This window comes from Mandrillus leucophaeus, unplaced genomic scaffold (genome assembly GCF_000951045.1).
Source record: "Mandrillus leucophaeus isolate KB7577 unplaced genomic scaffold, Mleu.le_1.0 Scaffold267, whole genome shotgun sequence".
Lineage (NCBI taxonomy): Eukaryota > Metazoa > Chordata > Mammalia > Primates > Cercopithecidae > Mandrillus > Mandrillus leucophaeus.
The window spans coordinates 656,119-680,513 of record NW_012102776.1 but is presented as its reverse complement, the minus strand read 5'-3'; the positions used below and the strand labels follow the sequence as shown (position 1 = coordinate 680,513).

General features: G+C 37.2%; 1 protein-coding gene across 3 annotated transcripts in view; it reads left to right on the top strand.

The window, feature by feature from the left end:
- The window catches only part of TRPC6 (transient receptor potential cation channel, subfamily C, member 6), a 130,686-nt gene that overhangs the window by 75,785 nt on the left and 30,506 nt on the right, over positions 1–24,395 (top strand). The window contains exons 2-5 of one of the 3 annotated variants that reach the window (XM_011984379.1): positions 1,643–2,417; positions 14,329–14,511; positions 16,979–17,143; positions 22,963–23,179. In XM_011984379.1, coding sequence (XP_011839769.1) covers positions 1,643–2,417; positions 14,329–14,511; positions 16,979–17,143; positions 22,963–23,179 — 1,340 coding nt within the window. The remainder of the gene's footprint in view (positions 1–1,642; positions 2,418–14,328; positions 14,512–16,978; positions 17,144–22,962; positions 23,180–24,395) is intronic. The other 2 variants (XM_011984380.1, XM_011984381.1) reach the window with 2 other exon arrangements.

The window sequence follows — 24,395 nt, the reverse complement described above, 5'->3', positions numbered from 1 at the left end:
GCCAGTAGGGAAAGCAACTAAGATTCTCCAGACCTGAACATATTGGAGGGAAAGATGGCTTATGAGGTCCTTGGATCTTTTTATTGTCCTCTTTATACTGGGAAGTTTGTGACAGTTTTTAAAGAGGGATGAATCTTTGAACATTCATAAAGAGAAGAAACAATACTCATTTATCACACCTTTTTCTTTCTCTTTAGCCTCCCCTATAACCTTGTCCTGTCCCAGTTCTGCAAAAACATGCCTTCTTTGGGTTCAGTTAGTGATACTGGTAAGAGTTGAACCTCTAATTGTAATGAGATCCCTTCAAGCTCAGAAGACCTTAAGAAACAAAGTTATGAATTAATAACAAAAAAAATCTTCATTATAGCATTTTGATCAGAGGAAGAATCACATCCCCTCCCCCCCTCCCCCCGCCTTTATTTCTTGATACAGGATCTTGTTCTATAACCCAGGCTGGAGTGCAGAGACATAATCATGGCTCTCTGCAGCCTTGACCTCCTGGGTTCAACTGATACTCTGCCTCAGCCTCCTGAGTAGCTGGGACTACAGGCATGTGCCGCCATGTACCACTAATTTTTCTATTATTTGCAGAGATGGGGTTTTGCCATGTTGTCCAAGCTGGTCTTGACCTCCTGGGCTCAAATGATTTGCCCACCTTGGCCCTGCAAAGTCCTGGGATTATAGGCATGAGCCATAGCACCCGGCTCACTTTCCGTTCTTATAACAGATTGAAGGACTACACTGAAGGCTGGCCACTGCTCTGAACACTGCCTGCACCACAAAAGTGTTTCTTCCTACCTGACACCTTGATCGCAATTTTCTCCAGTTTGCAGTGATTTTTAGGACAACAGAGTTCAAGCATTTATTGCCCATATTAATGAAACCTATACTCTAACATCTAGCTGATACCTCTGCTAGAGAAAACTTTCTACCTATACCCAACCCCTTTCTCACCCTCCCGAAAAACACTCTCACCTGAATTCTACTCATACTTCCATTTTCAGCTTGTCATCTTCCCTCAGAATCTGGGATAGATGCCCTGCTATAGGCTTATCGTTATAATTAAGCAGCTGATAACAAATCAATATGCTGATTGCCCGTCTCTCCCTTTAGTCTATAAGACTTGTAGAGGCAGGAAACCCATCTGGTTTTTTTTTTTTTTTTTTTTTTTAAACTATTGGCTTTCTTGGACCTAATATAGTTCCTGGACCTGGCATCAGAGGGACTCAATAAATAATTGTTAGCTTGGCTGGATTTGCTATTGTCTCTACTTCTTAAAATGTAGTCTTATATTCTCTATCATATTGTGACTGATTATGAATAAAAGAGTCCATCTTTCCTAAGTCTATACCATCTATAGTACATTAGTTTCTATTTGAATGGCACAGAGTAATTATGGCAATTGCTAGTCTCCACCCCAAATTGGAATGTTAAAATCTGTAAAGTGCTTGGCTTTCTTAGATGTGAAGTTCTTGGAATCCATTAACAAATAAATGCATCTTCATTTTATAATATAGTAGGTCTAGAGATGATGAGACAACATCTAATATACTTGAGGATTGTATTAGATGAATGGCAAGTCATTTGGCACACTAAAATGCTCTTAATATGATTTGTTTACAATCTTTCTGTTTTATTGCAGCCGGGGATCTGACAACAGACTGGCTCACCGGCGGCAGACAGTTCTCCGTGAGAAGGGGAGAAGGTTAGCTAATCGAGGACCAGCATACATGTTTAGTGATCGCTCAACAAGCCTATCTATAGAGGAGGAACGCTTTTTGGATGCAGCTGAATATGGTAACGTCCCAGTGGTGCGGAAGATGTTAGAAGAATGCCACTCACTCAACGTTAACTGTGTGGATTACATGGGTCAGAATGCCCTACAGTTGGCAGTGGCCAATGAGCATCTGGAAATTACAGAACTTCTTCTCAAGAAAGAAAACCTCTCTCGAGTTGGGGATGCTTTGCTTCTAGCTATTAGTAAAGGTTATGTTCGGATTGTGGAAGCAATTCTCAGTCATCCAGCTTTTGCTGAAGGCAAGAGGTTAGCAACCAGCCCTAGCCAGTCTGAACTCCAGCAAGATGATTTTTATGCCTATGATGAAGATGGGACACGGTTCTCCCATGATGTGACTCCAATCATTCTGGCTGCCCACTGCCAGGAATATGAAATTGTGCACACCCTCCTGCGGAAGGGTGCTAGGATTGAACGGCCTCATGATTATTTCTGCAAGTGCAATGACTGCAACCAGAAACAGAAGCATGACTCGTTTAGCCACTCCAGATCTAGGATTAATGCCTATAAAGGCCTGGCAAGTCCGGCTTACCTGTCATTGTCTAGTGAAGATCCAGTCATGACGGCTTTAGAACTCAGCAATGAACTGGCAGTGCTGGCCAATATCGAGAAAGAGTTCAAGGTAGGTCATTAACAACAGAGACTTCACCCTCCACAAGCCACAGTCAAGGTGTATTTATCAGCTTCCACCATGTGCTCAGCACTGTGCTAGTTACTGTGGACACTAGGTAATTTTATAAGTTTATTCAACAAGCTTTTTATTATAATCATTGTAGCAAAAGTTGTGATCGCTACCATTTAGTGATGCTCTACTGTCTGCCAGACATTTTACATTTATTATGTCTAATCTTTATCCCTCCCCCTTGAGGAGACATTATTAGTTCCTGTCTAGATGGGTAAATGAAAGCATAGAAAGTTTTGGTAATGCCCAAGATCAACAAATGGGAAATGACACAGCTGGGTTCAGAGTCCAGGTATAGTGCTCTCTGAAAAGTCCAGGCATTTTCCTCCCAGAAAACACTATTTCTATGATCAGAGCACAGTGATAGATGATATTGAGGTCAGAAAGAAGAATAAGCTTAAGGAAGTCACAGTTGACTTGAGAGACAAATGCATACATGATAAAAAATAAAACTACCAGGTACAGGTAAAAGCAACATACTGTAGAAATTGAGAGAAAACAATATTTAATTCCTATTAGGGTGCAGGGAAGTTATGTGGAAGATGGCATTTCAGCTGTATGTGGTGGAACAAGTAGGATTTTGGAAGGCAGAGAATGAGGGAAAAGATATTTTAGGCCAAGGTACCAGCAAAAGCAAAAGATTGTAGATATAAAATAGTAGGAAATTAGAACTTTGACCAGTCAATCTCTTAATAAGAAGTATATGGAGAGATAAATGGTGTCAGACGCTGCCGTTGTCCACATGGGCTGTACTACATGTGGAGAGGATGAAAGCTTGCATCCCTAGCCAAGATCTTCCCCGCGGGTATCTCTAAATTCCCTTTACCTGTTTGAGGTAGTTCTGATCTGTCTTCTAGTGCCCATCACCTTTTACCATGGATTATTGTTATTTATGATGTGCTTATCTCCTTTACTAAATAATGCAGGTTGGAAACAGGTTTGATTCATCAAGTACAATGTTTTATAAAAGTGAATATTGGTTTCATTTTTTTCTATTCTATATGCTGTGAGAAGGCTTGTTTTTCTATACTCTGTTCTTGAGGTATTGCAGCCCAGGCTTTCCTGGGCAGCTTCTTGGTGCCACTGTCACTGATGTTTCATCCCAGTATCGGATGTCATGTGTCCATCTATCCTCAGGTCCAGTCTATCCAGAAAGGATAGAAGGAGGAAATGGCTACGGAAACACTCAGTATGTGCTTGGCTCTCAAGGTAGAGGAAGGTGTTTTCCTGCAGCTACCTGGCAGCTAACAGGGCAAGACAAGCAAATGGTCCTTTTCAACCCTGTCTCAGATTCTTACCTACTTTTTGCTTGCCTCCTAGGACACAGAGAAATTCACCTGATTCAAATTAAAGCATTTTGAACTCTGACGAATATTAATTATTTTCAAAATCTATATTACTAAATTTGCCTAATTTCAACATTTCTGTTTGCTTTACTGTATCCCTGTTTACATGCTTTCTCTAAACCACCGAAGGCTATTATATTCTCTATTTGTTCATTAATTCACTTGCCTACATCTTTTGAGTCCCTGCTCTTTTTTACTGGGGATAGTTGAGGATGAGGATGGCGAGGCAGTACAAAATACAAAGATAATTCAGTCAGCAATCCTGTCCTCAATTAGTTTATAATCCAATGTGATAGAAAAGATCTGTGTGTAGTAACTATCATATTAGGCATGACCTTATGAAGTGAGGAGGGGGCTAGTGGCTTAAAGGTAGGAAGAATCACATTTAACCAGGATGTAAACCCTTCATGGTCCCTAAATGCATTGCAAAATGTTGAGGCCTCCACATGATGATGAAGACGTAACGATCTGGACATTCTTCTGTTTGTTCATCACATCCTTCTTTCTGCTCTCATCAGTGTGAAGTGTATGGATTAGCCACTTTCTTCCCATTTATGCTTCTCTATTTGCTCCATTGTCTTGAGCAGTTACCCAGAACCTCTGAACATGCATACCTTTCTCTAATGCCCTGCCTCTGTGAAGGTTTCAAGGCAAAGAAAAGATAAATCTAACCGAAAACATGAATGTATTTAGGAGTATGTTATTAATGTCTTTTAAAAATCACTTTCAAAAATTTGATTACTGTTAAACAAGAGTAGCAGTTTAAAAAGTATATCCTAGAACTTGACAATTTTTATAATTAGAAACCTGACTCAAAATTATTGCACAAGGAGAAAGGGCAGTTGTTGGCTTGATTTTTAAGGCCTTTTTACAAAAACAAACAAAAGATTTCTTCCCTGCCAGGTATCACGCATTAAAACAAATATTCTTTTTCTCTGAGATTAGTTTGGACAGCCTTGCTGCATACAGGACTGAGCCTCCCTTGCCTTCACGTGTAAACTCACAGATAAATCGCATTCCCCCACCACCCATGGCTACTGCGACACTCACTCTTGTCCCAGCATCCCAGCCTCAGTTTACAGCAGGATGGGACCTTACAGGAATAGAGAAGTTGATGTCTCTGAGGTGAGGTTTGTTGCTGAGTCTGCTGCTTCTGCCCTTAAAAATAACTTCTTTTTTCTTACTTTAAATAATATATCACCATGTTAGAAAATAATAATATAAAAATGAAGGAAGCTTTAAAAATCATTCCTAATTTTGGCCGTCAAGAAATAAACACTGATACACCACAAACATGCCAGCACATACCCTTTCGGTCTTTTTTTTTTTTTTTTTTTTCTTTTTAATCATTTTAAATAGTCAACTCCCTTAGAGTCTCAGGAAATAAATGTCACTGAGGCTGGATAGCTTAGGCCTGGTCAGCCTCACAGGGACCTGAGAGATTGCATTGGCCACAGGAGATCCTCCCTGTTCATGGTAGGTAGGTATGTATGTATGTATGTATGTAGGTATGTATGTATGTATTTTGCTCCCTTTCCATCTGAAAGATGTTTGAAAAACTCTGTGTTCATGTGTTCATTTGCACAGTTTAAAATTAATATCTATTTTTTTGTCTTCTGTAAGCATAAATGTTTTTAAGGGATATGATTTCTGCATGGCATACATATTGCCATTTAAGAATAGAACTCTTCAGTTCTCCTTCAGATACATGCAAAGGAATCTAAATGTTATAATGATTTCATGCCCACCATCAACTAAGCGAACAACATCTTTAATGTTCAGAATAGCTGCATCTTTCCTTTTACTCCTGAGGTTATATTTTCAGTCCAATTTCCTTCACAAATGTGATTCCTCATATTATAGCTTTTTATTATTGTAAAGTCTCTTAAAATCGCTTTATATAGATATCAACATATATATCATATATTAATAAAATACATATAACACACATATATATGAAATTTTAGAATTTGTTTCATTTCCTCTTGCTAAAAGGCTCTGGATATTGAAAATACTCTGGAAAGAGTTGTCATTATATCTATTATTAGCATATTAGATCAAAAACTACAAAAATAAACCCAGTTGTTAAAATTAATTAATATGGGCCAAGTGCGGTGGCTCATGCCTGTAATCCCTGCACTTTGGGAGGCTGAGGCGGGTGGATCACGAGGTCAGGAGTTTGAGACCAGCCTGACCAACATGGTGAAACCCGTCTCTACTAAAAATACAAAAAAATTAGCTGGGCATGGTGGCGCACACCTGTAATCCCAGCTACGCAGGAGGCTGAGGCAGGATAATCGCTTGAACCTGGGAGGCAGAGGTTGCAGTGAACTGATATCATGCCACCACACTCCAGTCTGGGTAACAGAATGAGACTCTGTCTCAAAAAAAAAAAAATTTTTTTTGAAAGATAAATTTTAACTATGTGACACAATTCTTATTGGATGTATTTTTTAGTGATATTAATCATGTTCACGCTTTTGCTATATATTTAAGGAAAGAAAAATGTGTGTGTATATATATACACAATATAAAATATGTATATATACACAATTTATATATATTTATGTATATGTAGCTAAAAATTAGTTGGTATGGCAGCCGGTATGTTATTTTAGTCTTTGTTAATAGGATATATAAACTATTAAAGATTTTATGGAATAAAATTAAAAGAGGATAAATAGTAGGAATAAATATTTCTAGATATGATTGGATAACAATTTTACTGGATTAAAATTCTAAATCAGAAAGAAATCACATAAAATTTCATCCATGGATTTTGACCATTTTCCTGTAAAAATTTTGAGTTCTGTAAACCATTCCAAGTCACATTTAAAAGAATCACTCTCACTAAGCTTTTCTGCCTTACCTGTTTGAGATACTTTTCTTTTCTAGCCAATGATACATCTGAAAGATATTAAGAATAATACAAGGAATCATTTACATTTCAATACTTGACAAAGCATTGTTTGGTATTCGGTATTCCCTACTGATGCTGTCTTTGCCTATCTCTTTCTGGACTCTCACTCAAGAAGTGTTCATTCTTTGACAATTGTTGGCAAATGAAGGGGAAAAGTCATTAAAAATGGCCTTTGTTTCTGTCTCCACCCTGCACTCGCCATCTGAAATCAGAACATCCCAACATGAGCCAAGGTGCTGCATTTCTATCACTAAGCTTCATCTTCAGCAGAAGTGTGTATTTATTCACGGAAATACAGGAAGCCCTTCAGGGTTTGTAGTACCTGGATACTATACAAGGGGGACTGTCTGTTGTTTAAAGGGGGACTCTCTTTTGTTTGCTACATGGGTAGGTGGGTGAGCCAAAGATGCATTTTCAAGGAAATCCATTTTAGGAAAGCAGAAGATCTGCAAATTGATTCCCTAAAATTTGTCCATATTCTACAGCTCCTTGGAAAGTATTCATGTACCTCTGTGTGAAGACGATTCATCTATTTTATGACAGTCAGAGAATGAGACTTTTCTTAAAGATTTTATAAGCTCCAATATATAGCTTGCTTTTCTAAGCACCTTCCAAACTGTCTCCTACTACAATAACCCATAGTCCATTAACAAAAGAGACCATGGGAGATGTTACTGGGTTTCCGAGGCAGTTTTATCCTGTGCCTTGAACCTTCTAAGCCTAAATTTTTTGTTACTCATATCACCACATGTATAGCTGGTTCCAAGCAGAGGTGACACCAGACCTCAGCAGAGAAATCTAACAATTAGGTGGAGCCACAGGAACAAGAAGAAAACCAAGAGATGTTGGGGAGTTGCAGGTTTTAAAAGAAACTGGGGAAATATAATAAATATTTTTACCCATTCAAATTCAATTTTTATACTGAATCTTTATAAATAGTTTTAGGTTTTGGTAGCATGAGACCTCAGCCATCTTAAGCTTAAAATTGGGTTAAGACAATTTTGGCAACACACACAAAGTCAGTAAAAAACAGAAAACCCAAAACTTTGACTGGTTTTGATACCAAAGAAGGACAGCAAAAGCTCTTGGTTTCTCTCCTTGACTTGAGTTTTCATTCAAATAAGGGATAACAGACTTAAAGACAAGGAGATCAATACCAGCGATGGTCTTGTCCACAAATACATTCCCCAGCAATCTTAATTTCTTTTTAGTTCTCAGTATGTGTCTATGACTTACGTCTCTAATTCCCTCTTTTTTTGAACCTATTTACCTTTTAGGTTTGTGTCTTTGTAGTGACACACAAGGTTTCCTTTTGTTCCCCTTAAAAATCCTCTCTTTTGGGGCTTGTCAGAGGGTGGGGGACAATGGGAGGGAGAGCATTAGGACAAATACCTAATGCATGCGGGGCTTAAAACCTAGATGACAGGTGGATAGGTGCAGTAAACCACCATGACACCTATATACCTATGTAACAAACCTGTAAGTTCTGCACATGTATCCTAGAACTTAAAGTTAAATAAAAATTAAAAAGGGGAAAAAAATCCCCTCTTTTATACAGCAGGAATCGTCCTCTTCTCTGTCATTCTGGATAGAGAGCTTTTCTGGAGGTCTTCCAGCTCCTTTACATCTTCCTAGAGGTCTGCGCACGGATGTGCACATGGCCCTCCAGATGCCTCTGCTGCTGACTCTGAGAAAGAGGAAGGGTAGAGAAACTCCCGCCGTATCTGTTTTTAAACCGTTGCTATGTGTATAATATTCAAAAAATGCCTGGCATTGTTTCAAAGATAACTATCCTCCAAGAAAATGGCTGCTTTCAAAAATACTTTTTGTTGGGACAAAGGTGATGTGACTGTTATCAGGCCTTAACAGGGTGACAATGGTTGTCACATGCAAAATAGTCTGCAAGGCAGAATCACAGCTCCAGAAAAACAGGGCCTGGATCCTGACCAAAGAGGAAGAAGAAAGTGTACCTTAGCTGAGCTTTATGAATTATTCTGTTATTTACACTCTATGCTGTAGCAAAATTTAAGTTGTGCATAATGACGTGAAATTAGGAGAAGGCCAGCAAATGAAATAACCTTTTCTGGGTCATATAGTTATTTAAGTGGCAGGGCAGAAATTCAAATGCAGGTATGCTTTCTACTCAGCTATGTTCCTTTCGTTACATCAGTTAGCAAAATGTGTTGATTACCTACTATGTACTTCACACCATGCTAGGTTGGGAGGATTCAAAGGTGAGTAAGATATAATCCTTGTCTTGAAGGATATTGAGTCTATTCAAGAGAGGCAGAAACATAAACAAATAAAGCAATAAAGTGATATGGGGGTGTGTGTGTATGTGTGTTATTGTCTTTGAATGTCCTATTGTAGTTTGAAACAGATGGGCAGAGAAAATCTCATTCTCATAGGACTGTAGGTCTGTGACAAGCCAACAGTTAGGGAGGGAGTTAAGTGCAACAGTTTGCTTGATGAGCAACCCCAGCCCCTGAAACTGTTTACCTTCATCACTGCTCTCCAAGCTTTGTAGCTTCAATGGGACCTGAAAATTCTTATGCAAAGGGAAGAGTGAAAGCTAATCAGACATTATACTAAGTGTATATAACCAAACACTATATTAAGTTAACTAAGCAGCCACTGCTGATGGCAACAATCAATAGAAAAAACCTGACATATCTAGGAAAATATTTTCCTCCAATTCTTGTTTTGAAATTGTATTCCATTTCTTTTTACCTTTTCTATAGAATAGTGCCTGATTAACTTTTATATCCTCAGAATCCCACATAGTAGATGCTTTATAGATGCTTGTTAATCATCACCACAGAGCTCCATGATCAATGTGCCATCTGGTGACATTTATCCTGAGGAGCAAGAGAGCCCCAGAGTTACACTTGGTCCCAAGAAGCATGGCTGGCCAATGCAACACTGTATATATCATAGTATTATACACTCATCTTACTGATATGGTTTGGATTTGTGTCCCTGCCCAAATCTCATGTCTAACTGGAGGAAGGGCCTGGTGGGAGATGACTGCGTCATGGGGATGGATTTTCCTCATGCTATTCTCATGCTAGTGAGTTCTCATGAAATTTGATGTGTGTGAAGTGTGTGGCACTTCCCCCTTCACTCTGTCTCTCTCCTGCTGCCACGTGGAGAAGGTGCTTGCTTCGCCTTTGCTTTCTGCCATGATTGTAAGTTTCCTGAGGCCTTTCCAGAAGCAGAAGCCTGTATAGCCCATAGAACCATAAGCCAATTAGACCTCTCTTTTTTATAAATCACCCAGTCTCAGGTAGTTCTTGAGTGTCAGTGCCTCTGTTGCTGACTGAGAAAGAGGAAGGGACTAATATGCTTACTCTTCACATATATAATCTCATTTTACAAACTCCCATCTTAGTAAGAGAGTGGTATCTATCACAGTGCTGTGCATAAACTATTTGTTGTGAAAATACATGAATAATTGTTTTATTTCCAACGTTTGCAGATGATATCCAGGAATTCCAACGTGACTTGATATTTGATAGCATAGCTTTGTGATGGGGACTGCAAAGAGCTAGATACTGTTTGTGAAATAATCAAGACAGTAATAATTATAATTACCATTGATCTGTACTACCCTGTGCCAGGATGTTGGCATTCATTGTCTTGTAAAATCTTCACAGCAACCCTAATTCATGGGTACTAATATTATTCCCTTTTTAAACATGAGGGTTAGAAGCTTTAAGAGATTAAATCATTTATCTAAAGTCACATAGCTAGTAAGTTTCAAATCCAGGTCTGCCATCTCCAAAGCCCACATAGTAGATTACTGAGAATTAAGGCACACATTTTTCTCTACCCTGTTAATTTCTATGAAGTAAACTTCATTCTTCATATAGAAAGAAGAGCCAGAGATTAAAATCACAAATCATAACATCTATTATTTAAAATCCAGCTAAGAGGAACTTTCGAAAGGATCATTTTAACAGGGGCATTTTTTTGTAGTTTCTAAACTGTGTTTCATTAGCCCACTATGAGTTATCTCTTTTCAACTTTTCAAAGGTTAATAGGCAAGCACCCATATCTTGATTAATGAATGTACGGTGTAGGTGTGTGATCCAAAGACATGACCCAGAATTAAGTTAACCCACCAACTTCACTTTTCCTCTCACGGAACCAACATCATAGTGCTGCATTCTAGCTAATGAACTACCACCAACGTTGTATTTGAGTGAGCTTACATGTCAGTTACTGAAAATATGAATTAATAGTAATGTCAATAACTTAAAATATGAAAATATTTGTAAATGATTTCCCAAGTAGAAAAAGTGCATATTTCTGAAATCATAGTCTTATTCTTTCTTTCTCCCTCTCCTTTTTCAATAGGTATTTTTGCTTAAGAAAATGTCTTAGGAATTAGTGATGAATTGGACAAAAATTTATAGATTAAGGTATTAAATACCACAAAACTCTTGCACTTGACTTTTTCAGTCCATGTGGTTTCTGCTTTAAAAAAGTGTTACCTACATTTGTAAGATCATACGTTCTTTTCCAATATCTAAATATATCTGAGCTTTCTTAGAATTCTAGAGAGCACTGATTTTGACAATTACTTTGTTGCTTTTAAAAGGACTAAGAATTCACTATACTTGAACTCTACATTCCAGAGAAGCCAGGTGCATTAAATTTTGTCTTAGCTCCATGGTATGTTTTGAATGTCAAGTGATGGCCTGTTTTCAGATCTTCTCTTTGATGATGTAAAATAAAGTAGTTACCCTTTATCGAATGCTTGCTAAATGCTCACAACCATGCTAAGTCCTTGGCATGCATAATCTCTTTAATACTTATTTAATCTCACTAAACCTCACTGTTCTTATCTGTAAAATGAGAGTAATAAGAACCCCTACCTGATAGACTGCTTCTGACTTATTAAAGGTTACATAGCTCATAAGTAAAAGAGTTGGGATTTGATTACATGTATCCAGCTCTAAGCTACCAAGTCGTAACTACTATAGTATAGTGGACACGGACAAATATGTACCTCCGTGTCTAAGAGTTTGTCCCCAGGGCCCTAACAGACTATTTTATAAAATGGGCAAAGCCATTTCCTTGTAACACTCTGTATACTATCTGCCTAGATGTCTGTTTATAAGTAGTTTGAGCCATTTTCAGCTAGACATTCTCAAGTAAGACACAATTTGCTTTATTAATTTGCTTTTCTGGAATCTTTTTGGACCTGCATTTTAGCGAATTGTAGCCTGTTTAGCAGTTACTAAACTGCACTGATACTCACTTTTGGCATGATTTACAGAAAGAAGCCCAAGCAGGTACCTTACACATACCTAGTATTAAGCTGTTCTCCATGCAGACACCCCCTAAATATGGCCTTATTGACTGACATCCAGAATCACATATATTTCTCTGGATCTTTCCAAAGAAATCTTTTCATCCTACAACACACTGGTTTCAGGAAGAGGAGACAATTAACTTTAAATCTGCAGCTCTGGGTTTAAGAGAAAAGTCTGTCATTGAAGCTGTGTAAGAACCTTAGTTTTTTCATGTGCAAAATGGTAACAGTATTTGCTCTGCTTGCCCCCTCAGTTGTTTCAAAAATCAAAGTAGAAAAGCACTCTGCAAATAAGAGAGATAAAGTGGCATTATCCCAAAAGCAAAAGGCTTGGGGCCAAGAAGATTTAGGGTTAAAGCTTGATTTTGGTGCTTACTAGCTGCATGATTTTAGACACACAATTCAACCTGAGCAATTGTAAAGATTAAATGAGATAATACCATCTACCTGCAATACAACAAGCTCTAGCTCAAGCTTGTCCAACCCACACCCCAGGGACATGTGGGTTGAACATGAGGCCCAGGATGGTTTTGAACGCAGCTCAACACAAATCTGTAAATTTTCTAAAAACATTGTGAGATTTCTTTGTGAAAATGTTTTAAGTTCATCAGCTATCATTAGTGTTAGTGTATTTTAAGTGTAGCCCAAGACAATTCTTCTTCCAATGTGGCCCAGGGAAGCCAAAAGATTGAACACCCCTGCTAATAGGCTTTCTTGATTAACATTTAGTTATAGGTGGTCTTAGTGTAAGAAAATAGAGGGAGGAAATGTTAGAAAGGCATGAATGAAGATGTAAAATGATGTCATATAGAAGCAGGACATGAGTTTATGGTAATCTGAATGTGACCTGCGCAATATAAGTCTTCCCAATAGAGTATTAGGTCATCAGCAACAAACTACAAAACCACAACAGTGTTTCATTAAACTTTCTTTTCTCTAAAGAGATGAGTCTTAAATTGCAGACTCTATGTCTAGATTTCATCTTTTGACCCTGTGCCTGCCATATAAAGTTCTTCAGTTAAAATCTGTTAAATAGACATGTACTTGCCCTCCTCTGGAAACTTTCCAAATGTTCTATGCTTCTCAAGTTTACTAACACAGTTTACAAGGTCTTCCAAAGACCTATTAAATGTATATTGCACGCCTAACTGATGAAGTTGTGCCCATGAAGGAGATGATATATGCAAAGATCCTATGATCATGCTGTGGAAAAAGTTATTTTTTATTTCTTCTGAATCAACAGGTGAGTTTGGTACACCATACTCTTTTTTTTTTTTTTTTTTTTTTTGAGACAGGGTCTCGCTTTGTTGTCCAGGCTGGAGTGGCAGTGGCACAATCATGGATCACTGCAGCCTCGACCTGCCCGGGTGATCCTCCCATCTCAGCCTCCTGAGTAGCTGGGACTACAGGAACACACCACCACTCATGGCTAATTTTTTCTGTTTTTTTTTAAAATTATATTTTAAGTTCTAGGGTACATGTGCACAACGTGCAGGTTTGTTACATATGTATACATGTGCCATGTTGGTGTGCTGCACCAATGAACTCATCATTTACATTAGGTATATCTCCTAATGCTTAGAGACAGGGTTTTGCCCTGTTGCTCAGGCTGGTCTCCAACTTCTGGGCTCAAGCGATCCACCCACTTCAGCCTCCCAAAGTGAGGGGATTACAGGCGGGAGCCACCACACTTGGCCAGCATACTCCTTTTTAAATAACTTTGATTATGCTTTAGATAAATTTCCTTTTTGAGGGTATGAAGAAAATCTTCATGTGCTAAAATATTTTAGAGGTCAGCAGAAACTGCAATTGAAATATGATAAATATGATAAATGAACAGTAAAACAAAAATGGAATGTTTCTCGGGCGCAGTGGCTCACGCCTGTAATCCTAGCACTTTTGGGAGGCCAAGGCGGGCGATCATGAGGTCAGGAGATCGAGACCATCCTGGCTAACACGGTAAAACCCCGTCTCCACTAAAAATACAAAAATTAGCCGGACGTGGTGGCGGGTGCCTGTAGTCCCAGCTACTCTGGAGGCTGAGGCAGGAGAATGGCGTAAACCCGGGAGGCGGAGCTTCCAGTGAGCCGAGATCGCACCACTGTACTCCAGCCTGGGCAACAGAGCAAGACTCTGTCTCAAAAACAAACAAACAAACAAAAAAGTAGAATGTTTCCCCTGAAGTGTAAAATCCTTCAAGTCTCTGAAGCATAGTAAAACGTGCTATTCTCCATTATTGCTTTTGTTTTGCTTTGTCTTTCTCAGAATGACTACAAAAAACTGTCAATGCAGTGCAAAGACTTTGTTGTTGGACTCCTTGATCTGTGCAGAAACACTGAAGAAGTCGAGGCCATTCTGAATGGGGATGTTGAAACGCTCCAGAGTGGTGATCACGGTCGCCCAAATCTCAGCCGTTTAAAACTTGCCATTAAATATGAAGTAAAAAAAGTAAGATCAGGCATGAAGCCTATTTACATTATTTTGGTTCTTGTTGGTGCTAAATAAGGATAAAGGGTTGATAGTTTTAGATTGAGCTGGGATTTACTTTTTTCTTTTGAGATGGAGTCTCGCTCTGTTGCCCAGGCTGGAGTGCAGTGGCGCGATCTTGGCTCACTTCAAGCTCCGCCTCCCGGGTTCACGCAGTTCTCCTGCCTCAGCCTCCCGAGTAGCTGGGACTACAGGAACCCACCACCGCGCCCAGCTGATTTTTTGTATTTTTAGTAGAGACGGGGTTTCACTACGTTGCCTAGGCTGGTCTCCAACTCCTGACCTCCTGATCCGCCCACCTCGGCCTCCCAAAGTGCTGGGATTACAGGCGTGAGCCACAGAGCCCAGCCGGGATTTTCTAACTAACAGTTGCACTAGGCAGATTCTCTAACAAATCATAAGCATCTATTGTGAGGCACTTTACCTACACTAAATGCCAGTCGTCTTTAAAATCTAGACGTATTTATGTAGAACCTTACAGAGATTGCCACTTTTCTTTGACTGGGCTAATGATATAACAATGACTTTATGAATCCAAATTCTAAAACATTTGTTATAAGACAGGAACATCATTATTTGACACTCAATTCCATTTTCCCATTTCTTGCTGTTTTCCAATAATGCCTTCAATTCCTTCTTTGCTGCATTAGACTTTCCACCAGCTGCACTTTTATTTGTGAAATATTTTTAGTCTCTGTCTTCAAGCATTGGTCCCAATCTCTGCTCTCTTAGATTATGTGAGGTATCTTTTAAAAAGCTGGCCGGGCACAGCGGCTCATGCCTGTAATCCCAGCACTTTGGGAGGCCGAGGCGAGTGGGTCACTTGACGTCAGGAGTTGGAGACCAGCCTAGGCAACGTAGTGAAACTTCGTCTCTACTAAAACTACAAAAATTAGCTGGGTGTGGTGGCGTGCACCTGTAGTCTCAGCTACCAGGGAGGCTGAGGTGGGAGGATCACTTGAACTCTGGAGGCAGAGGTTGCAGTGAGCCAAGATCATGTTACTGCACTCCAGGCTGGGTGATAGAGCGAGACTCTGTCTCAAAATAAATAGACAGACAGACAGACAGACAGACAGACAGACAGACAGATAGATAGATAGATAGCTTTTAAAGGTAGGTTTTTCTAATAAAAGTAACATATGCTTATGGTAAGTTTTCAAATAGTATAAACATGTCTCCTCCCAATTTTTCCACTTCTGAATGGAGAATAATGAACCATTGTTATGTTTCTATACACAAATTTCTTTCTTGGACAACTTTACATAACAGTCAATAAATGTCCACTTCATCTTTTTAAAGGTTGTATTATTATCTCATTATATTCACATCTGTTTACTATTTAGGGATGTTTATTATAATTTTCAGATTTTTGTTATTAGATTTTTATTTATTTTTTATGCAGTACATTTGTTCATATAGCTTGCTTACTTGCATGACTTGTAAACAAAAATTCTTAGATGTGGCATTAATATGTCAATTTTTATTTTTAGGTTTCCAAACATTTGCTAGGTTTCCCTTCAGAAATGATGTACCAGTTTCCATAAACACCAACAGTGTGTGACAGGGCTTATTTCTTCCACCCACAGTGGGCTTCATCCAACTTTACCATTCTGAGTAGATAAACATTCTAACTTGTTTTAGACTTAACTCCATTTTCTACCTACCGCTCAAACTATCTTTGAGGTTAATCACCCTTAAGAGTCACTTGTAGTTCTTTTATATAACCTGCCCTTCGTCATATTTTAATATCAATATTAAATATTATAACTTCTTAATAACTTTACCAATTTTTATTTTGGGATATTGCTTTTTGTATATTAAATAACTCTGCCATATGTATGTTTCAGTTGTAAAAATAAATACATGATAATGTAAAGATTCCCTCAAAAAATAAATATTGAAAATTTAAGTCTTCTTAGTTGAAAGAGTTTTTGGCACAAGAATAAAAGGAGAGATCAATAGAATAAAAGAGGCAGTCCAGAAACAGACCCATATACAAATGGGAATTTAGTATTAACTGTGTAACATTGTAGGTCAATGCAGGAAAGGTGATATGTTTTAAAAAGTATTTAGGCAACTGAGTTAATATGATCTCTTTCTAGATGAAAAAACTATATAATCATAAAAGTTGTACATAAAATATAGATTAATCTTTTTATAATATTCCATTAAAATTTTTTCTGTGCTTTGAAAGAAAGCTTGTTTGTTATAAAGGTAAATGTTGATAAATTGGAATCTTCAAATTTATGTCAAACATATTAGAACCTTTTCCCATTTGCTTGTTGCCTGTTAATTTGATGTTTTATGTTTGTTCTTTAATTCTAACAATATATTTCATTGGAAAGCATGGAATATTAGAACACATGAAAATCATTTATGCTGAACCTTTCTTTAATCAAACTTAAATGTTTTGTCACTTCCCTGCTAGTTTGTAGCTCATCCAAACTGCCAACAGCAACTTCTCTCCATTTGGTATGAGAATCTTTCTGGTTTACGACAGCAGACAATGGCGGTCAAGTTCCTTGTGGTTCTTGCTGTTGCCATTGGACTGCCCTTCCTGGCTCTCATTTACTGGTTTGCTCCATGCAGCAAGGTATGTATGTGAAGCCTACACCTCTATTATCTACTAGAAGAATGTCTTAAGTGGGGAAAAAACTTACCTTCAGAGTGAAAATTTAAGGAATTATAGTTGAGTTTCAGTAATCTTTATTGTTTTTAATATTATAAAATAACTCCTGTTTGGGCTTAAATAATTTTCTTGCTTTTATTGTCATAAAATAATACATGTTTGCTATAGGAAACAAAAAAATGGAAAAGATAAAATTCACCTGTAATATCACCACTGTTAATGTATGAAAGGAAACTCAGTAACTATATTAGTTTATTTCCTTTTACTCTTTTCTCTATGTATATCCATGCATATACTTTTATATTTCTTAATGAGGTCATAGTACCATTGAGCATATATTTCAAATGACATCCTAAAAGATGAAAACTTTTTCTGTTTCTCCTCTGGAAAAAATTGAGATGAAAGTTTTGTCTTGTATTTATTTTAGCTAATATGACCAGATAAATCTTAAATCAAAGGCAGTCATGTAAATACTAGTGTAATACTTGTTTCAGTAAAGAATACATATATATATGTATATATGTGTATATATATATATGTATATATATGTGTGTATATATATATATGTATATATATGTGTGTATATATATATAAGGGACTAAGTACACCAGAGCCTGAGAGCAAAAATAGCCTATTTTCTTAGCAAAGGCTATCTACCCATGCTTTGGTAAAAATGCTATGTTCAGATGGATCTAGCCTTTCATTAGCGTGACAGGACAGGTTTGAGAAATACTGACCTATCATTCTGTTAACAAGTGGAGAAATTTGTGTCCTGCATTGCTAACAAGCCTATTCTTTATGTTTTTGAAGCCACATTTCTGGATCTGTTGAACTCTGAGAGGCAGATTGAAATAATTCTGAAGCTTAGTGGCTACATGTCTGCTGGACTATCTATTAATGTGCTATGTAGAAAGAACTATCAGTTGGGTTACTTCCAGTGCTTACACATGGGCATGATTCATTTTCAAACATCTGTAATATGTGGGCGCAAACACAAACATCACCATTACTAACATATTGTTTTCTAATTACTTTGTCATGTTTTTGGTGTTTTAGCCATATAAGGACCGTTCAAAATGACTCATGCTAGAAAGCTTGTGCAAAGCCTTTTAGACAGTGGAAACATCCTAATTATTTCTAGTGATGATGATAGGAACTACAGGAAACTGGACGTTTTTCTCATGAGAGTAAAAGCCATCATCATAGACATTTGCCCCTTAAAATATATAAGGCCAAAATTTGGTATCTTAGATACATAAAATATAAATGAAGAATATAAAATGAAAATAGTGCAATTTACTTGAAATGACATCTGTAGTACAGATTTTCATCTAGAAAGTTGCAATTTTTCCCCTTTTTACTAGAAATGACAGATTTTGCCTGGAAAAAATAATGTGTGTACATGGACATGGAGTGTGGAATGATAGACATCGGAGACTTAGAAAACTGGGGGCTCAGAACAGGGACAGGTGGCGACACATTATTTAATGGGTACAGTGCATATTATTTGAGTGACTGGTACACTAAAAGCCAGGACTTCACCACTATGCAGTATATTCGTGTAACAAAATTGCACTGGTACCCCTTAAATTTAGACAAATACATTTCTAAATGTATTTCCCTAGAACATGAGTTATATCTATGTAGGTCGTCTCTTTGTTCTTCTTCTCCTTATATTTCCTGAGTCATCTGAGATTTAAACTGAATTAAAATAGGGGGAGTTTTTGAATTATCCCTGTTCTCATTCTGTGACCAGTTAAATTATAATCTCTTTCCTAAACTGAATAATTTTCCTTTTCCATAACCAGTGTGTTTGAAAGCATAATGTATTCCAGAGTGTCTGGTGCTTTGACACAGACTAGACTATTTTTGGCAGTCCTTAGAGTTACATATTTCTTAAATTTTGATTGAACTCTAATTAAACTGATTTCCTTTACTATTTCTTCTTCCCTGGCCATATTTCTTTCTGGCATCTGTTTTCCATCCTCGTTTATGAACATTGAGGCAAACAATCAAATTAAAAGGACATTGTCAAGGTATTTTTCTCTCCTATCCAATACCTATTTTACTGTTTTTATCCTTTGAGTCATGATGATAAAATCTATTTTATAGTTTTCTATTTATAATGAACATAAATATGTTTTACAGGCCACAGGAATTTTTTGTGGGAGGAGATTGCTTCAGCTAAATTGGTACTTTTATTCCAAATATATTTTTAAAATTTTGGATTTTCCAATATATCTGTGAACATCAATAAGATCAAATTGCAGGCCTATGCACTGTGACTGAGTCCCCATTTCTGTTTAAAGTTGGTTTTGCTATAGGAAACAAAAGTTGATTTTCTTTTTTCCCCTTTCTGAAATCCCTTTTGTTTTTACTTACCCTCTTTCTTCTCCTGTAATCCAAACAGCACTTGTTTTTGTTCATTACAATAAGAAGAGTCACACTGCAATTACAAATCATTTTAGTTTAAGCTAGTCTCAACCTTTTTCATTTCTATGTGGTGTTGAGTAGCTAGGTATTTTGTCATCAATAAACACCTAAAAAGACTCTGACATATAATATTTAATGACAAGTATTTATTCCAATGCTTACCCTCAGTAATTTTCCAGGTCCATCAGTTGTTCAATTTCTTCATCTAGCTCTCCTCTTTTACAATTATTTTTTGGAAATTTGTCTATATCCCAGAGTATATAGATGGCAAATCTTACTAAAAAGGGTAACTCCCTTCAATTCCTAAAGTCTAGTGAGAGATGCCAAAATCTCCCTCAGTTTAAAGAGAAAAATAATTCTCAACTTTTGTAAGAAAAATAAAGGCTATGAGGTTTCAAACATGCCCATTTTAGTTTCTAGGCAACCAGCTTTTTGTTTGATTGTTAAAACAAAACAAAACAAGAAAACACCAACAAACAAACCTAAAAATATCCTAAGACTTTTAGTAAGCAGAAGAAGATGCCTGGATTGACACTCCCTTTAGAATAAAATAAAGGAAGAGTAATATTATGTAAAGGTCAGTAGGCCAGTGGAGGAAGAAGGGAAGCCAGGTAGGGGCCAGGCACACAGATCAGACACCTTGCCCTGAAAACTGAAGATTGACTTTAGAGGTGTTCGGGACAGTTAAACTAAGGTTCCAGAGTTTTCAGATATCAATAATGTAGATAGCTTTATTTCAACTCCATTTTATGTCCCCAACCTCATGTTTTCTATTTATGTTATTTATTTGGTTCTATTTTAACTTATGCTCTACTGTATGATGTCCTTGAAAACTGCTTCTCATTCTTCCTGTAACCAGGCAGGTGATAAATAACATTTTCATGAATTTCACTAACAGTCATTGCCTCTAATCCCAGTTTTCCCCAAACAGTCAAATAAATTGAGAATTTAAAAAGAAATAGTTTAGGATTTATAATGGATTTTCCCATGAGAAAGATATGGATTCCTGCAATAACTTTAATACACAGTTAAAACAAATCATACGTAAAACATTATAGAATTAAAATTTTAGGTATAACACATCATGGAAATATAACATTGATGTTTATTTTTAACTGTTTATATTTAAAAAGAAAAATAGCAAAGGACAATAGGCAGAAGAAAATCAAACTTACTTTTTCTACCATTTGTTTTAATTTTGCCATCATTTGATTACTTGAGAGTTAGATTTTAAAAGGATCTTAAAAAAAACAAAAAAATTTAAATCAATTCCATAGGTGATAGTATCTAAGTATTTTTTTACAGCAAATTTTTACAAAGTAACTTTGGATTGGCTCTGCAATCCTAGAATCTATGGGCTTAAAACTCTGTGTGTGTGCATGTGTGTGTGTGTGTGTGTGTGTGTGTGTGTGTGTGTGTGTGTGTCTCTATTCTTTGGCCCTCTGTAACTGTGGATTCTGCATCTGTAGATTTAACAAACCACAGATTGAAAACATTTGAAAACAATTGTGTCTGTGCTGAACAGGTACAGACTTCTTTTGGCATTATTCTATGAACAGGATATTGAATATTCTCAACACAAAGAAATGATAGATGTTTGAGATGATGGCTACGCTAATTACCCTGATCTAATCACTATATGTTGTATGTATTGACACATCACTGCATACCCCCCATAAATATGTACAAATATGTCAATTTAAAAATGTCTCTTATAACAAAAATTTACATAGCATTTACATGATAATATATATTATAAGTAATCTCAGTATTAAAGTATATGGGAAGATATGCCTAGGTTATTTATAAATATTATGATTTTATATCAGGAACGTGAGTAGCCTCAGAGTTTAGTATCCATGGGAGGACCTGGAACCAATCCCTCATGGATACCTAGGGACAATTGCACACACACACACACACACACACACACACAGCATGAGAGAGAGAAAGAGATACAATACAATATCTCCTGTTTCTGGCCTAACATTCAGAATGTCAAGGTAAGTTAATTGGTTCCAGCTCTAAGTTTTATTATTTTGAAAACCATATAGACAAATAAAGGTATGGAAATAGAGAACACCAATTGTTTTCCTTCCATGATAGCATTTATCTTTTCCGAGTCTTAAAAGATAATTCCTAATAATTTACATATGTAGGCCCATTGATGAGAAAGTATGAAATTATTCTGTAAACCAAATAGAAGTATTAAGTTAGGGACAAGAATGCCTGGGTCCAAGTTCCAGCTCTACCACTTAAGAGATATGTGACCTTGAACAAGTTTCTTGACCTCACTTCCTCAGTTTCTTCATCCAAAGTGGGCATTTGAGGGCATCTACCCTTTTGAATTGTTGTAATAATTACAAGTTAACAGTGTAAAGCACTTAAAAGAGTGCCAACTAGGTGTTGGTTGCATTTTATTAGTTTGTAAAGTTTCCTGTGGTAATAAACTCATTTGAAAAGCTGTTGAAAGCTATGGACCATCTCCTAAAGGGCAGGAGAAACTGCACACACAGTCTGAGTTTTGTTCATTTCAGAGGATGTCCAGATCCCTTAGTCATATCCTAGATCCTCACTCTGCCGAAGTGAAGATCTGTACATCTTAGACAGAAATTAATCTTACACTATAAAAGGCACACTAGCTTTTATTGTCCCCATATTTCATATAAGAATCTGGTTTTCACATAATTTAGGAAATGTGCTCATTGTCACTCAGCTAATGAGGGAATGAAACTGGAACCTGAACTTAAAATGTTAGACATTAAATCCAGGGTCCTTCCAGGACATTGTTCCAGTACACTATAGGAACCGCCCTGCTGCCCTGTCCTCAGTTGGGAGTTCTCTTCTTGGTACTCATGACTTTTACTGCATTTACAAGATCACCAAAATAGCAACATCCACTCAGGCCTCAATTGCATGCCTGTCAATGGAGTATATGTGAGGACACCCACCAAGGTTCTATACCTTGCAAAGTAGACTCAGTTTCATATTTTCAATGCCACTTCCTCAATACCTCAGGCCCACTAAATTAGTTGCTTTATATGAATAATGCTGACATTATTATGCTCCATATTTTGTCAACAAGATTATATATTTTAAGAATTTAAATATCGTTTATTAGAAAAACACATGCATTTAGTTATTAATCAAGAACATCAGCACATGTAGGTGAGGAATGTGAACAAAATTTTCTAACAGCATAAAGATATTACTCTATCACGAATTGCATAAATATAAACAGTTAGGAGATGGTTGGAATATGCAGATGTTTATTCTTGCATGTATGTATGTGTGCTTTGCAAAGCGTACAAAACAAAGTTAAGATTTTCTTTTGGTGTGTGTTGTGGCAGATGGGGAAGATAATGCGTGGACCATTCATGAAGTTTGTAGCACACGCAGCCTCCTTTACCATTTTTCTGGGACTGCTTGTCATGAATGCAGCTGACAGATTTGAAGGCACAAAACTCCTTCCTAATGAAACCAGCACAGATAATGCAAAACAGCTGTTCAGGATGAAAACATCCTGCTTCTCATGGATGGAGATGCTCATTATATCCTGGGTAATAGGTAAAGACTGATTTTCTGTCATGTTTTTTCTTTGTAGTCTTAGCAGTTGGACTGAATGACACTGATTCTTTCACACATCAGTTATACAAATGTATGCAGCATGATACAATGCACCGCACATCATAATTTTCTTTGTGTTCTTAAAGTACAGTTCCTTGAGTTCATTATCAGTGCCATAGTCTTCTCACATGCTGTGCGTTTTTTTGCATTTCCAAGGAAAACCCAGGAAGAAAACCAACAGGATATTATCAATCACACCCCACCAGTGACACAAAGCTATTATGCCATTCATATTTCGAGAGAGAGCTGTGATTTCAAGCCTCAACACAACCACAATTTTACATTGAGATTTGACAGGAATTGAAGCTAATAGACACTTGCATTTATTGAACATTTATTATGTGCCAAGAATTATTCCAAGCACTTTATAGACATCAAATCACATCATTTCTCTGCACCTCAGTTTTCTAATCTATAATGTATAATCACATCTGTTTTATAGGATTTATGTAAGGATCAAGTAACTTTCTTTAGGACTCCTGGGTGGTAAGTGGAAGAGAAGGAATATGGCCTTAGTTGCTATACTATTTGTCTTAAGAATCAATCGTACATGTAGCATTAAATATAATACAAACAAGAAAGATATTTCAATTAGACATTTATGAATAAATAAATCCAGTGACTGTTAAGTGCCTTCGTTAAGTAATGAGGATACTAAAGTGAATGAGACATAGTGCCTGTGCTCAAGGAAGTTAAGTCTGGGAGGCAGGTCAGTAAGTAAATCAATAATTAAAATTCAATGTGACAAATGCTATAATTGAGGAGTTATTGGGATATTATGAACATACACAGATTGGGAGTATCTAAATCTGAGGTGGGCTGTGAAGTGGAAGGGGCAAGAAGCCCTTCCTGGACAGTACCTTCAATTTGATACTTTGAGGATAAGAGAATGTTAACTTGACCTGTTTGGGGGACAAGGATACTACAAGGCACGGGAACATTAGAGATGTGAGACTACGGCAACACCTGACACACTTGGAATATGATGAGTTAGGCAGAGAAGGAGTCAAGGTGCATTTATGGATGTGAGTGATGGGAGATAAGGGTGGAGAAATGGCTAGAGGATGCTTTTCAGCAATTGGTGAACTGATCTGATCATGTTTTAGAAAGGTCACAGGGGTTGTGAAATAGAGGGTGGCTTAAAAGAGTCCAGAGG